At 36.6% G+C, this 16,934-nt stretch overlaps 1 protein-coding gene across 5 annotated transcripts; it reads left to right on the top strand.

Annotated features, from left to right (window-relative positions):
• Positions 1-53: 53 nt before the first annotated feature.
• LOC129574028 (protein fem-1 homolog B) lies at positions 54-14,667 on the top strand. 5 transcript variants are annotated; one of them, XM_055455332.1, is made up of 10 exons: positions 8,150-8,761; positions 8,836-9,235; positions 9,603-9,882; positions 10,817-11,169; positions 11,474-11,577; positions 11,795-12,080; positions 12,277-12,360; positions 12,469-12,894; positions 12,972-13,107; positions 13,241-14,667. In XM_055455332.1, the coding sequence occupies exons 2-10, from the start codon at positions 9,221-9,223 to the stop codon at positions 13,396-13,398; spliced, it is 1,842 nt and encodes a 613-aa protein (XP_055311307.1). In that variant the 5' UTR covers positions 8,150-8,761; positions 8,836-9,220; the 3' UTR covers positions 13,399-14,667. The 5 variants fall into 5 exon arrangements, with proteins under 5 accessions (XP_055311305.1, XP_055311304.1, XP_055311302.1 ...); XM_055455330.1 differs by lacking the exons at positions 8,150-8,761; positions 8,836-9,235 and adding an exon at positions 54-1,827; XM_055455329.1 differs by lacking the exons at positions 8,150-8,761; positions 8,836-9,235 and adding an exon at positions 97-1,827 and having other exon boundaries at positions 9,600-9,882.
• Positions 14,668-16,934: the final 2,267 nt, after the last annotated feature.

Below are 16,934 nucleotides of genomic sequence, written 5' to 3'. Positions count from 1 at the left end.
CGCTGAAGTTACCGAACGAATAGTTGGCACGAGCGATCCGAATTGAGCGATTAATGTGCGTGACAATCCGAGAGGGGGACGACAAAAAACTGACATATCGAATATAATTTTCATACGTCCCAGTGCACACGAATATGTGTGTTGACAATATCAAAATCATCATACAGTTCAAGATAAACTTTCATTGTGAGTAGTGAACGAAAATGAGAATTAAATGAATTTCGCACATTGTGCAGTGCTGAACTGAACAAACAAACTAATTAAAATTTATTGATTAAAGATATCCGAGTGCAACCGAACGCAGATTATTGAATTAATAACAAAGACTAGGCGCGTAAAAAAAGTGAAAAGTTGCAAATTGTAGCGATACGACTCGTGCGAGAGAGAAAAAAAAAATTTCAACGAATAAAAAAAACTAAAATCGACTGATTTTCCTGGTATTTTTGTTTCATTTTCATGCCGATTTCAACGACAAAGGATTATTCCACATACAGAGGACAAATAAGGCAAAAGATTCATTTGAAAAAAAAGATGTAAAGATTTTCATTTGGGCCTTCACCAAAAACCAAACCGTTCTATTGACAAGTCGATTGAATTGCATCGCTTCGTTCAGACACACAGAGAGATAAAATAGCAGCACAGCCACCACACACGAATCGATCGATTGTTATCTCATGAACTTTATTTTCCGTCGATAATATCGATGAAGCTGGTCGAATTTTTTGTATGTTTCGACCGCACCGATTCAATCGTGTGATCGCAACGAAACTGAAACGAACGCGTCAGAAACAGAAATTTAATGACTTTTGCTAGGAACAAACGGTCGAAACTTTGATCGAACGAAGTAGCAACAGAGGCAGCAGCAAAATAATAAAAGTGAAAAGAAAAAGTTCAATATATTTTGTTATTTTTATCGGTGTGTATTCGAAAGATACCGACGACTTTTGAGACTGGTGCGTAACGAAAGCAAAAGAGGAGAAGAAAGAAAAACGAAAGAAAAACGAAATAAAATTGAAAAGAAAAATAATAACGCCAACAACGAAAAAATAATCATAAACAATATAATACACTTTCTCAAAATTACTGCGCGATTGTGGTGTGCTTTGTGTGCGGCTGAACCGAATTACGCGAATGGACAGTCAAAACGACAACATAACACAACCAAGTAAATAAATTATAAAGTATACTTCTGTCTGTACTTCTGTATAAAAAGTCGTGTGCATCGAAAGAAAAGAGGATATATGCACCAATTAACGTGTGACGTGTAGACAAGAAAGTCCATGAAAAGCTTCCAAAATAAAAACTGCGAGTGTATTACACAAAAGCACGGGAAAAAACGTAGTTTTCATTGAATGTTCATTTTGTTGCTTGAATGCGGGTTAAGAGCAATCGAATCCATTGTGCAACAATATTGTCTTCTGGTATTTTTGATAGACACAACATATAACCATATTTAGTAGTGTGGTGTGTGGCGTCGGTTGCCATTATTATTTATTATTTTCGAGCGGCAGAGCGAAAAAAAAGGCAAATATTGAGAACAAAATGTCACGTGATGTATATTATATGGTGTCGTCGGAGAGTGACGGACGAAATGATCAGCAGGCAGCTAGCAGAGAACCAATCAATAATCGACAAAGAGACGAAGCGAATGCCGGCACCGCCAATGCTGATCACAATGAAAATATTGAGACGAGCACCGAAGAACGTGTTCGGCCCTTTATCAAAGAGCGTGTCTACTATGCAGCCAAAGATGGTTTACCGATTGCACTGACCTCATTGCTGTCAAGCGTTGAAAGTGAAACCACAAAAAATGCCTACATTAATCAGGTGAGTTTGATCAATATACAGCATGCCGAACGGCTATCATCTAGCGGTTAATTTTCGTTTTTAAAATTGTCCGATATATGATGGCATCAAATAATTCGGAATTCATTCAATCACATTTGCTCGAAAATTTCCTCGTGCACGAACTTTGTCTATTACGATCGTGTGCTCTCTCTATATCTCAGTCAAACCATGTGATAGTTGTGTGTTGTAATGGATCATATTCGTGCGTTATTAAAATCGTCTTAAAAAAAAGAGTTCTATTCTGAATGAACGAACATCGTCACATGTTCAAGCATTAAGACATTCAACTCACTGATGCCAGAGACGCAAAATAAAAATACACACACACATTCGTCACGCACACAAAAAGCAACAACGAACCAACAAATAGAAAGGAAATACTCTTTCTCTCTGTCTAATAATCGCTATATAAGTAACAATGAAAGTCACTCCAATGATTTTTAATGTTTTGCTGAAACTTTTCCTTACACACGCCGCACTCTTGCTCGCCTTCGCTTTATTTTCATTTTTTTGACGAAGCAAGCGTCTATACAATTTTGTGTTTCACATGTTTATTTCATGAGACAGCCATAGTCTCATCATATACGTTGGGGCTAAAAACAAATATGTTCTTTGCTGAATACGCTTTTCCCCTTTGCCCAATCCGAATCCTTTTTTAGATGATTCGCTTGTCTCGATTTAGTTACAAAGTAAAAGTTGTACGTGTATAAACATGTTCATTCACTTACACACACACACACACACACACACACACACCGAACCATGTTCGTCTATGAAAATTGTTTCTCATATTAATTATAGATTGATGCAAATGCGAAGGCAGTCAAAAATGATTTGATTCATTAGTATTAAGTGAAAAAAGAAAAAGAAAGGAAGACACACATAGAAAACAAAAACTTTGTTTCGAAGAAAGGAGATATGAGCGAAAGTAGTTAATTTTAGATGTATTTCGCAATTTAGTGGATGTGTTTATTTTTATTTACAAAAAAAAAACGCTTAGTCGGAAGCAATAGAGACGAAGCGAAAATAACGAAGATCACATGAATTTGTTAATATTATGCGAGGAGAAAAATAAAGAATGATGCTCCAAATGTTCGCACATTTGGATTTGCGTTGGCCTTCGCCGCCGCTTTTCGTATCGAACAATATAGGCACGGGAAAATACAGAGAGAAAGAAAAAGATGGAGACAGAGACAGATGATCTTAGAATCGGTAGTGTCATATCGATTGCCCGCTAAATATTTTATTGCCCAAATGGAGCGGGCAAGAGATTTATGCCCAGCACATCGGCTGCGATTCTATGACAAATTCCAAGTTCAACATCGTCATCCTTGAAAAGCAACCAAGTCTCTGTGTCAAGTTCCATTATGCAAAGTCAGAGCCACTACAGATTGATTTAATGCCCGTGTCACATCTTCACTCGTGAAAAGGAGAGCAACGAATAGTATACGTCGAAAAATATGCATGAAAAATGTGCATGATAATTTTTCATAATCAATTTTCGACCATCTTAATTCACAATTAACTGACAATTGGCAGAGCTTAGCTGTGGCTCGTTTCGTCTGTGATTTATTCACAATTCACAAGAATACACAACGAGGGAGAGTAAGAACAGTTCGACGAAACGAAACATTTGTTTCACTTGACAACACACCGCGAGCGGCTACAATTCAGGTGGAAGCTCTGAAATTGATGTATGCATTGCAAAAGTACTCAAGCAAGGCAGTAGAGAGAGAATGGTATATGAGAATTACAAAATGTAATAAAATAATCATGTGGTTTTTTTCGCCGTCGTCATCGTCGTGGCTTGCTATTGACTTAGTTGCGGCTGTTGTTGTTGCCATCGTCACATGCGATTGCTATATCTTTCATCGCATTTCGGTCCCCATTCTTAAACATGTGCATCAATATATCATAGCCATGATCAATTCGCTGAATCAGAGAAGGCGTTTGTTCATTGGGGAAAATTGTTATGCACATGTATGTTTTGCACGCCAGTCCAAAATGGATTTTTTTTTTATCGTGTTGGGGTAAAAAACGACGATATTTCGTCTCTCATCTCTGGGCATGTGAAAATTTTAGGCACATTGAATGAGATCAGCCTTGTTATTATTATTATAGATCTATCTATATATTTTTTTTTCATAATTTTGTGATGATGCGAAGATTTCACATTTCAACGCAATACGGTACGAATGCATGACAAAAAACACGAATGAAATATGCGAGCGTATAGTTGTTTTCACACCGTGAGTAACTTGAAAATGAGAGCCCGTGTGACGCATTTCATTGGTATTGCGGAAAATTATCGTATTTTTTGATTGCATTCAGACCGAACCAAAGAGACAACAACAAAAAATTGACTACACTACTAGTCAATCCATTATCATCATCGAATGCGATTCGTTTTGAGTGTGGTTTTGTTGAACCTTGACCACGACGACACTAACGCTATTTTAAGAATACCTACGATCCAAAACAAAGGCCCATACTGACTTCTGAAAAACATACAATTTGTGCATTGAATTTTGACCAATGGCCAAAGGATAGATAAGCAACATATTTGTCATTTGTTGATTTTGAACAACGACCATGATTCATCGATCCAAAATTAAGTATTTACGAAGCAAAATGTTGCCCTAAGAGAGAGAGAGAGTACGAACAGAGATAGAGGCAGAAAGAGGGAAAGGGAGAGAAACAGACATAAAGATAGAAAATGATAGAAACCGATGCAAGGCACTGCGAAATTGAAACTAAGCAAATTGTCAGCTTGAATGATTTGTCAACACCTTATACCCGAAGCACACATGGGACCTGCAGATAACTGCATTAATGAAGTGTTTTCAATGTTCACCAAGCAGTAAATAAAGAACATCAGGTATGTTGTAGTGAAGAATCGTGCTTTTTGACAGATGTACTAAATTGAATGTTTTCTATGTCGCCATTTGTCGGTGATACAAATATCTTATCACATGGTTCTGATGAAGATTTTATTTATTGTTTATCCAATTTTATATAAAATTACTTTTTCATTCATAAACACACATAAGAGTGAAAAAAAAATATATGTCATCATCAAGTTTAAAACACGACACGACCAATTTCAAGTGTTGTAACTTTGTTTTTAAAAAAGCCGAATATTACCTTAAAAAAAAACACTAATACAAAACAATAAATGGCAAATCATTCTTTTGTCTCTTTGTTGACATTGATTCCCACATTTTCAATACAAAGTGAATTTTTTAAATTACTACTCATAATTCTATTCGTGAGACGTAAAAGAATGTATGTTTTTTTGTCGATTTATATTTTTGAAAAGGAAAGTATGTTTTCTGTTGATTCTATCTGCGTTAAAAGGAAGTATGTTGGCATCCCGTCTAGCCTCCGCGGTTTTTCACGGTTTCCGCGGAACTGATAAGAGATAACAAATTGATGTCTTCGGCAAAGTTGTAGTACTCGAGGTCTTCTATAACATTGCTGAAGACATCTATCTCTTATCAGTTGCGCGCAAATCGCGCACATAAAAAAGCAAATTTTATATGGAACTTTTTTTTTCTTATCATTTTCCGCACTTTTTGCGGAACTGATAAGCAATGTTATAGATGACCTCGGATGCTACAACTTTGCCGAAGACACCAAGTCTTATCAGTTCCGCGGAAACCGTGAAAAACCGCGAGGACCCGCTAAAACGAACATACATTCTTTTAACCTTATTAGTTGCAATGAAACATACTTCTCTTTATTGCTACGAAGTTGGACCAACTTGCGTTCTTTTACGTCTCACTAATGGAATTGTAATACACAATCACGTGTTTAGTACATTTCATTGCTCAATACCGACACTGAACGCACCCTTTTAAGGTCGGCAACGATCAATTTGGTTGTATCGTCTCGGCACGACAATTTTCAAATATTTGAGTTCATTTTTACGGATCAAACAAAATTAAATACGTATTTTAAACTTGATGATGACATATAATTTTTTCACTCTTATGTGTGTTTATGAATTGGGTTTATGAATGAAGAAGTAATTTTATATAAAATTGGAAAAACAATAAATAATATCTTCATCAGAACCGTGCGAGAAGATATTAGTATCACCAACCAGATGACGACATAGAAAACATTCAATTTAGTACATCTGTCAAAAAGCACGAAAATACCTGAAGTTCTTTCGAGTGCAAAACACACACCTTCACTTTCAATTTCAATTTCACGGAATAGTATTTGTTATCGACGTCCTCGCGCCATTGTCTTTATAATACGTTGGCACTTTGAACTCATTTTCATTGTCAACTAATCATCAATTTTTGTACACACAATTATCAATCTGAAGTGAAGAAAAGGTAAATATTGATTAGAAAAATTTCGCAAATTGCATTATACAGCAGATGATGGGAATGGTAGGCAGTTGCATCAAAGGATAATGTAATACAGTTGCACATTGAAGCAATCGTTCAAGCAATCATTGACTGCCCTTGTACTCGTTTTTTGTTTGTCGTGATTCATGATTTTGCTCCTTAGCTCACGATGCAGTTTCAATAAAATTTGTATGTTCGCTCGAATACAAATAATATGATAAAATAATATCAGAATAAATTGAATAAAGAAGCGAGAGCCGAAAGGAGAGCCACTGCACTGTAGGCGACAACAGCGGCGGCCGTTTGTTTCTAGCTTCTTGAAATACGACATTGGCAGGGCATTGACTTGGCCATATATTGATGTGTGATTTGAAGCGGGAGTGAGGGCGCTCGATCACTTATTTACAGTCGTACATTGCCACCAAAAGCACAATAACGATTTAACGATGCGCTGCCAATCACCCGGTTGCCTTGTCATTTGGTTCAGTGTGTTGTGTGCTGTAAGTGATCCTTTTGCACCATTTATTCCAAAGCAATTTTTTTTACCAATACAACGGACACATGGGCTCGTCCAGTTTCATTCTGTGTCCTTTGATTGATCCGCCTCGTTCGAAGTGAACGTCGACACAGTGCAACGTGTATACAGTTATTTTTTATCGACTTTAAGCTGTCAATTGTTTGACGCAATCAAATTAATAGCTTTGCACCGTTTGATTGATTGAGAATGCATTAGAAATTCGGGCAAAGCGATACAGTACATTCAGAAGCCGTCTCATTTGAAATTCGTTTTGCTACTCTCTGGCCCATTCTGACGCACACACTTGCCCAAAACTGCGATCCGTATCGGTAATGTTAAAAATAAATAAATTAAGTGCACAAACTCAAGAAATGAGCAGCAGCAGCAGCAGCAGCAGCAACAACAACAAGGTCAACATTTGTAATCGCCGACGTGCATTTGCAAGAAACAAGCATATTACACACTCAATTGCTATGGTAAAGAACAAGCGCAAGACGAAGCGGCAAAAATGTGGGAGAGTAAGCGAGACGAGCAGATTGGTTGGGTCATGTGCGCACACATCGTCCAATATGTACGCTTTCATTTCAATTTGCACAAATTTATGTTCATGCTTTCGTGTGATTGTATAATAACAATTGAATACGTACATTCGATTCGTTTGCGAATGCAATAACAAACACTTTTGGGGTGCTTAACACAAAAATCCGTTACACACAGCCACGATTTTTGGACTTTTGACGAATATGCATGCGAACGCAATCAACGAACGCATTTAATGTGAGCGCGTAGCGTGTGCGCTTACACCGCGTGCATCCAATTCATCATTTGCGATTTGCAACCGATTGTAACGTGTACGTACATTTCGGTGTATACTTTGTTTTAATGAACGTGACAATGCAAGTAATTACAGCCTTAATGCAAAAACCAATTGGATTATTGGTCGAATCGAATTGAATTAAAAATAGCCGAATTTGCATTTCTTCTGCGTTTTTTTTTCTCCCTTTGTTCCGTTGCTGTCTGTGTTTATTTTCTGTTGTCTCATATCACCAACGCACCCAGTACAGAGTACGCATTTATTGCTTGAGAATGTGTTTCTTTTTGTTGTTGACCGTTTCGATGTACATGTGAGATATTTGATATGCAATGGAAATGCCATTTTGGCTGCTCCAAAGTGCGTTCCATTCCACTTTGAAAAATATTATTCAAATGAATATCGCTATCGCTTGGCCCAGGGTGATTATATGGGAGTATATGGAAAAAAAAGAGCGAAATGTCGTGTACGGGAAGCGAATTACAATTTATGACACAATTTTTGGCGTTGCAACAAGAGAATTTTTAATCTGAAATGAAACAAAGAGAGCGAAAAAGCCCCAAGTATACAAACACACAAATACACAGTGTGCTATGATTTATTATAGGTACCAATGAACTGAACTGTGCACATCAACAGATAAATCATAACATTGGAATTCAATCGTTTATTCGGACCGTGATTCAGCGCCAGTAGCAATTGAGTTGTTTGTTTATTGGTATGCGATATGATTACGAAAAATTTGAATGCTTTTTTTACGTGTTAACGATAGAAAATTATTGCAATCATAATGCAAAATGCTAAAATAATGAGCAAAAGTCACGTCAATTCACTTGAGTCGAAATGATTTTGGTCGGAATTCAACAATTACCGTGAGCATTGTGACCGATCATCTCTCAGTCAAGTGATTCGGGCACGGGAGTGAAGCGTGTCAAGAAAAAGAAAACGAATGTGAATTAAGAAAGGTTATTAGACGCACATCTATTGCATTTCCACCCGCCATTTTCACATCGCATTCAAGCATTCGAAATGTGACATGAAAATAAAACACGTAAAATGGTTTTCCTTTGTACGGAAAATGAAATACAACCGGCTAAATTTAGTCTTACAACAGTGGGGAAAAACCAACGATCAAAAGTAAGACGACATTTTATTTCTGTGTGTGAAACAAGAAAAGCGTCGCGTAGAAGAGGGATGATGGGAGGGAGAGAGAGAGAGAGAGAGGTAACGCAAAAAGCACTTTTCACATTTGCTATTTTCACGTGATCATATGAGAATGCCGTTGTTTTATTGCGCAGTTTTTACATGCCGTCGTCCAAAAATATTCCGGAGAAATGGCGACGAATGTTGCGGAAAACTTCAAATCTCAATAGGAAAATTCATTACAAACAAGAGTGTGTGCGTCTAAGCATGTTTTTATTTAGCTCGTAAAATGTCAATAAACATCGAATCACCAAAGAAAAAACGAAAACATTTCGATCAAAACAAATTTGCAGCGAATTTGTTTCATGGGAATTTTAAGCAAGCGATGGCATTGAACATTTCAAATGGAAAACTCCGGCGGTGGCGACGAAGGCGGCAATAGCGATCAGCTGAAAATGAAACATACTCTCTCAATTGAACGCTTAAAAATAGATCTGGACCTCACTGCGTCTGTACCGTTTCGATAGAATCGCCAAGACAATGTCATCTTTTCACGTAGTTCATTTATTTTTATTTATTTAAGTTTTTCTTTCTTTCATTTTGGCTTCGTTCAATCGACGATGCGAAGCAAGAACCGTAATTGAGTTGACATCCGATGAATGACAATAGCCAAGTAAATGTGTCTCACACTCCGTTTCTTTTTAATTAGTTAATTGTTGATGTTCAGGAATCTGTCATCAAAGCTTTATTGAGTTAATTGTTAGCAAAAGCAATTCGTCATCCCATTCATTGCGCATTGATGTTTAAAATTCAATTAAGGATTTAACGAGTGCACTTCTTTTTTCTCTCTTTGCTTTTCTCCTTTTCATTTTTTTTTCCAATGGTTTTCGTTCCGATTTAAATGCTCAACTGGTGACAGCAGATTGTAGAAGAGGATGGCCAATCGTTCACACCATTGGTGATAGCAGCACGAAACGGTCGTTATAAAGTAGTCAAGACCATTTTAAATAATTTTAAGCCAAACATTGAACAAGAGTGTGTCGTCAAATTTGATGGTCACATTGTACACGGTGCAACGGCTTTATGGTGTGCAGCGGGCTCTGGACATCTAAACGTCATCAAATTGCTTATTCAATACGGTGCTAATGTTAATCACAAAACAAAAACACATTCAACTCCATTGCGGGCCGCTTGTTTCGATGGTAAGTTATTTTAACTATTAAATCTAAACCCATCAATCAACCCGATTCACTATGTTTTACTGTAGAATTTAAGCAATAGTTTACCAAATGAAAAAGAGTCAAAATCCAGAACGACGCAAATAGGAAAAAAATGACGTGCCCTCTGAATCGATGTGCGTGTAAGCGTGTATAATTTTCATAGCGGCGCCACGGCTCGATATCATTTCTTTGTAACGAGAAAAAGGAAAGCGGGAAAAACACAATTAAAATTAAGTGATGCGCAAAATTTTGGTTTTTTTAATATTTATATTATTCATTTTGAAGTAAACATTCCGAAACAAGGCATTTAGGTAAGGAATGTCTACGTGGCAAGAAATGGCGTCGAAAAAATAGTGAGCGAATGAACAAACGGACGAAACAACGACATAGAGATAGCAAGCAGGCAAAAAAAAGGAAAATGCTCACGTACACATGCACACGAGATTGATAAATGTGCACATTTCCACGGAATTTAAAGCGCCCATTTATACGCAGTGTCATTGTCATTTGAATGAAAACAAAATTGCAAAAAAATTCAACACCAAAATTTTCGCAGTGTAAATCATTTGCAAAAGAAAATGGAAAATTCTTGAATTTAATTCTTTTGGGATTTCACGGTGTTATTTTGATAATTTGAATAATTCAAATGACAAACTTTTCTCATTTGAGATTAAAAACGGGAATTTCGTCTCAAATTTGGTGGGCACTTGGTTTGTTTTGTTCATTGTCTCACTCTTATTCTCTGAATGCGCTCAAACTGAAAAATTCGTTCCAAATTTGTTTTGACTCTCGAGTTGTAAATCACACCGAAATAACTAATAAACCGATATTTTTCTTTATGCAACGAATTGAATTAATATTTGTTTGATTTTTTTCGTTTCTTTTGTTTTTTTCTCTTCTTTCCAAATTTCCATAGGACACTTAGATATAGTAAAATATTTGGTGGCCCACAGTGCCGAAATCAATTTAGCCAACGTGTACAATAATACGTGTCTGATGATATCAGCATACAAAGGTCATACAGACGTTGTTGAGTTTTTATTAAGCAACGGTGCTGATCCCGATCAACAAGCCCTTTGTGGTGCAACCGCTTTACATTATGCAGCTGAATGTGGTCATGTGGATATCTGTGCCGCACTGCTCGACTATGGGGCAACACTAAAGCGAAATGAATTCGATATGACAGCTGTAACAACGGCCGCCGAACGCACCAGAGAATTAGTTGTAGAATTGTTTTATGGACGACCCAATCTATTGACAAAGGAAGAGGTAAAAACCGTTCATAAGCGGCTTAAAGTATTATGTTTTGTGTGCGTGTCTGTATGTGTGTTTCATAAGTGTAGCTTTTTCCATTGTTCTCGATGTGCTAAAAGCATTCGCTTTCACTTGCAATTGCACACAGAGATGGAGTAAACACGAGAAAAAAAAACCCAATTCAATTGCGTCTGAATTTGATTGAAGCAGTGCACAGGTGTTGGGGTTGGGGGGAAAAAGCGCACATCGAATACATATACACATTTTAGAAAATTCAATCTGATTTCAATTTGGCGCCTTTTCTCTTCTCAAATTCTAGAAAATAGACGCGTTAGAGTTAATGGGCGCATCATTCGCCAACGACAAAGATAATTATAGCCTCAACAAAGCCTATCATTATTTACTGTTAGCTATGGAACTGAGGTTCGTATATCAAAACCAATTTCCAACTGATTCATTCGCTTGTTAAGTCAAGCCATCCCATCAAAATTGAGCTATTTGAACTGACATTTGGATTTGTTTATCTTGTTTCTTGGCATTTTTTGTTTTGTTCTAAATCCCACACTGGCTCGATGTTGTTGATGACGATAATGTTGATTGCTGTCCTTTTGGCGCTACCAACCCACTGATGCATAAACAGATATGAAGATCCACAAAATGTGATTCGGAAAAAAAATATCACACCAGTACCTGCATATGAAAATTGGATTGAAAGCCAGACCGTTCAGGATTTGCAAGCGATCCGATTTAATCATAACTCAATTCACATGGAGAGTTTGACAATACGCGAACGAATTTTGACAACGAAATGCCCGGACGTGGCCCATCCAATCGTTTTTCGAGGCGCTGTCTGCGCTGACAATGGGAGGTTTGACCGATGCGAGAGTTTATGGCTACACGCGCTTGAGCTACGGCAAAATAACAACGTAAGTATGGCCGTATCAATTAATCCACTTGCCACTCTATGGATGTCATAATGAATGCTTCATTTCGATTTGCATCATGAATTGTTTTAATTGCTGTGCGGTGCAATTCCAAGAAAATGAGATGAAAAGATGCATTAACAAAAAGAACACTGCGAATTAACTGCATTCCATATTGAATGAATACTTTATTTTATAGTTATCGGTGCAACGAGATCTATTGCGATTTGCTCAAGTGTTCTCTCAGATGGTGCACGTTTCGGTTCCGTTGCGCATACATAATGTAAGTTCCAAGCCGCTCAATATGATTGAATCCCGGAAATGATGCAATTTTAATTAACCGCTTTTATGTCGGGTTTTCTTTTGTTGTTGTTCGATGTTCTGTTTGTAGGTGCTGGCTGTGTTGGCTGCATGCATACGTGAGTTAAAAGTGAACAAAGAGAAATTCCTGAATCCAGGGCCAAAAGACGATGTCGAAATCGTGATGGAAGAATTTGAAATGAATATTATAACGGCACTGTATCTCTGCACCATACTAACGAAATTGATGAAAATGGATTCAAAAATCACATGTGAAGATCGTAAAAAATCCGGCCGACTGGTCTATACACTGAACAAAATGAATTTGAAATTGCGAGACGGTCAAACGCTCCTTCATTTAGCTGTGAATGGTGTGATGTCGGTGGACGATTTTCATACGAGTGATGTGTGCCGCTTCCCGTGCATCGATACCGTTCGATTGTTATTAGATTGTGGTGCTTCGACAACGGTGCTAGATTGCGGTCGTAATTCACCATTACACACCCTCACCGCCACGGTAAGTTCAAATGTCACAACGCTAAATCTGATCGCGGGTGGTAATCGTTTGTGGTTGTTGTGATTTTCTCATTACAGTTGAGTTTTCGTATGCCTGATCCGCAAGTCGATATCGATACCATCAGAGAAATTACGGACATGTTCATTGAGGCTGGCATTCATATGGATGCGGTTAACGTTGAAGGACTAACTGCTGCCCAAATTTGCACATCACGTATGTATTCGCATTTTCCACCGTTGCAAATCGTGGTCTTAAACAAATCATTTGACACGTATATCATTATATCTTATTGTCTCGCTATTCTTATGTTTTTTTTCTCTCTTTGTTTCGCTAACGAATGTTATAGCATTTATCCAAGTGTTGCTACGACGATATGAATTTAACGAAGTGAGTCTACGATGCCTTGCTTCCAGATGCATTGCACAACACAAAATACCATACAAAGACATCGTACCCAAGCAACTCGAAATGTTCATTGAAATGCATAGCTCCGAAAAGCTGTAAATCAACAATCGTAGAAAATATGTCTGCCTTTTTTTTGTTCAATCGTCGCATACAAACACACACACATATTTTATGCATCGAAATGGTTTCTCATCAACATCATAGCATCAAACGATGTGTTCACCATCATGCTGATAAACAAAGTGATACGATTTAAATAATGTAACGCAAATACGCATCTTTAGATGAAAATGGGTTTCTTCAGTTTAACTTACCGTGCTTCCAAGCCTTTCTATGTAAATTGGCAAAATAATGACTAAATTTGTGAAAATTGAAAATTTTTTTTCTTCGTTTTTTTGTTTTTTAAACGTCAAACACATGCATGTAAATGCCGTGCTTTTAGTATGTGTTCGGGAAAAATCTAAATTAGTCTGTGAATTTTACAATAGGACAATTTGTGCACCGGATGGAAGGCTGCATCGCTCTATTTTTAACGTGCATTAAGTAATCAGCAAATTTACTGAAAAGACTGCGAATTTAATTTCAATAGCACAATTGTTAAACCTAATCAAATTCGATTTTTTTCTTGTTTCGATCTATGTTAACATTTAAATTGCATGTGAAATAATTAAGCTTGACCACACGGACGAGGGCTCGAATGGAAAGACACCAAATTTGAAGGGAAAATGATGTAATAATTCTATCAATGTGCATTGCAACAAAACAAACACGTGTAATTTATTCATTAGTTTTTCAATTGTGATAATGACAATATTAAACATTTAACAAGCGACTCGATCGAATAGAGAACGAAGAGCAAATCAAATAAAGAAAATGAGTAGAATCAAGAGATTTTTACGAAATAATCGGACAGTAGTAAGAGAATCGACCGAAAATTGTTGTTGAATATGAATCGAATAAATTGGAATTTAAACTCAATATTAATTTTTCGAACGCTGTCTCTCCTATGCGATGGTAGCGGCATTCAAAAATGTTTTTAAGATTAATGTCAGCTAAGACCAAATTCAGAATTTATTGTTGAAAAAATTGTCTGAAACGCTTTTTTGGAATTGCTCAAATAAAGAAAAGAAAAATTTAATGATTTTTGACAAAAGGCTCCATTTTGTGAGGCAATGGTCACTTGTACCCCCCCAGAAAAAATTGTAAGTTATTTCGAAGCAAACTAGTAAATCAATTTATTTTAAAAAAATATATAAAAAAAAACTTCTATTTAAATTTGTTAAAACCAAACAAATGAACAATTCATATGTATAGTTTTGTACGATATTTATTTTTTGACGAATAAAACTCTTCCATCCAAGGGCAAAATCAAAATGCATTTTCATTATGTGAGGCAATGCAAGGTGGCATTTGTTCACACTTATGTAAATATCATCGCACAACTAATTTCTTGGCACATGAAATCATCATCAGCTTGATTAAGAACATTGACATGCAGAATGGTTGCTGGCGAGCGTAAACAAAAAAAAATAATAGGAAAAGAGATTCTAAGTGATATATGAATGCCAAATGTTCCTCTTCTTTCGCTTTTTCTTCCTCTTGTGTGAAGTGAATACGTACTAAATATAAACCGGATATTCCACGATGGTATCCTCAAAATGACAGGGTAGAAAGAAAAAAAGACAAAAATAGATCACACAAAAATTATGCATGAAACAAAGAAAAGTTTTTATTAGTCTAAAGCTTGCAGAAAACTTGGTAACTCGAGTTATTACTGGAGTTGTTGAGGCAATGAACACACTTACTGAATGGTGACTAGGCAACAAACAAATGGCACAATAATCAGACACGACGAGCTATGACAACAATAAACAAGAACACCAACGCAAAAGTATAATAAATTTTCCGCGTCTTGCAACTGGAATTACCGAGTTTTCTCTTAATCTCTCCTTTTAATGCATTTTCTCTCTCAGTCTCATTCATTTCTCTTTCGTCTACTCTTTCTCTCTGCCTGCTCGCGGAGAAATGAAAAGTTTTCAACAATAACAAAAAAACAATCGAGGAATATTTGCAGCAATGCACGTCCACATGAACGGTTTCAGTCACATTGAGTCAGCGAGATTCTGCCATATATACATACTCATTCATATACAATTTTTTTCCCTTCCTTAAGACACTTTCATATTTTTCTTCACGTGCATATGGGGCTCCCCATTCGAATTTAATGGCATGTCAATCCAATAGATAATTCAAATCAGAGGTTGGTTGCCGATAAATTTATTTATATAAATTTCGAATATCAAATAAATTTATCCGATATTTTTCATGCGTTGTGTTGTTCTGACGCATTCGTAGCACATAAACGAAACATCGGCTGTTGTTTTGGCAGCCAGCTATTCATCGCAGGAATGAGATTTTTGTTTTGTTAATTTACCGATATTTGTGAACAAGTCTGCCACTGTGTCACTACATAGCATATATAGTCCATAACACAGTGCAACACATAATGGACTGACTCACTTTTGATAATCGCTGCTGAAAGTACTTACCAAAACTAGAATTTCTGCATCATTCGTTTTGCCAAGAAATTATGTATTTTTTGCTCAAACTGGATTTTGAGCACTTTTTCGATATTTTGAGACGGCTATATCTCGGTAAACCGTAAGGAATATTGCTTTTATGTCTTCATCAAAGTTGTAGGTGATAAATGGGAGAAAAAAAATGCAAAACAAATTTACCCAAAGAAATTGCATCTAGGGCCTCAAAACCGCAGAAATGCCCATTTTTTACCATTTTTCAACCATAACTCGCAGCGTATTCAATTTTAATGGCCACTATCTTCAGAAATTTTGTAGCCAACGTATAACTGGACAACTTTGCTCAACATATTAACCCAGGAAAATCATGTTCTATCTACCTTTTTTGTTCAAAATCACTCTTTGTTACCAAAAATGGTCATTTTCTTGTAAATTTTGGCCTATTACATGCAAATATCTGTATATCTTTCCATATTTTACGCTTTTATTTTCATTAAAGTGTCTCCACGGATAATGTGGACTTGTTTTCAAGCTAGTTTAGTGGAAAAAATCGCTCATTTGTAGGGATATTTCAAGTTTTGGACCAATTTTTGAGCGTTTTGTGGACATTTGGCCAAATGAAGTCATGACAACAGCCATATTTCAGTTTCTAATGTATGCTACAATAAAGCTTATGTTTACCACCTTTGATGTCCAGTTGGAAAGTTATGGCTCCCCAAGTGATGACATGTTCATTTTTTGCAATATTTTGGTACTAATCATCGCTTTGGCAGCCATAAGTATCCTACCAGACGACATAGGCATGTAACATTAGCCTTATTTTTCAGCTATGAACATCAGATTTAAAATGCCATACCGCTAAAACTGAAATATATCATCTTTCATGGTCCAATCTGCTGGTAAAATATTTGAGAGGAAATAAATTCATTTTTATGGAAAAATTGGTTTTTGGACCAATTTTTGGTGGTTTGGTCAACATTGAGTCATGACATATGATATATTTCAGTTTTGGCGGTATGGAATTTTGAAGCTGATGTTCTTAGCTGAAAAATAAGGCTAATGCCATATGCCTATGATGTCTGGTTGAGTAGTTATGGC

Source organism: Sitodiplosis mosellana, unplaced genomic scaffold (assembly GCF_009176505.1).
Source record: "Sitodiplosis mosellana isolate CC-2019 unplaced genomic scaffold, AAFC_SMos_1.0 Smas_scaffold_6150, whole genome shotgun sequence".
Lineage (NCBI taxonomy): Eukaryota > Metazoa > Arthropoda > Insecta > Diptera > Cecidomyiidae > Sitodiplosis > Sitodiplosis mosellana.
This window is presented reverse-complemented; position numbering and strand designations above follow the sequence as displayed.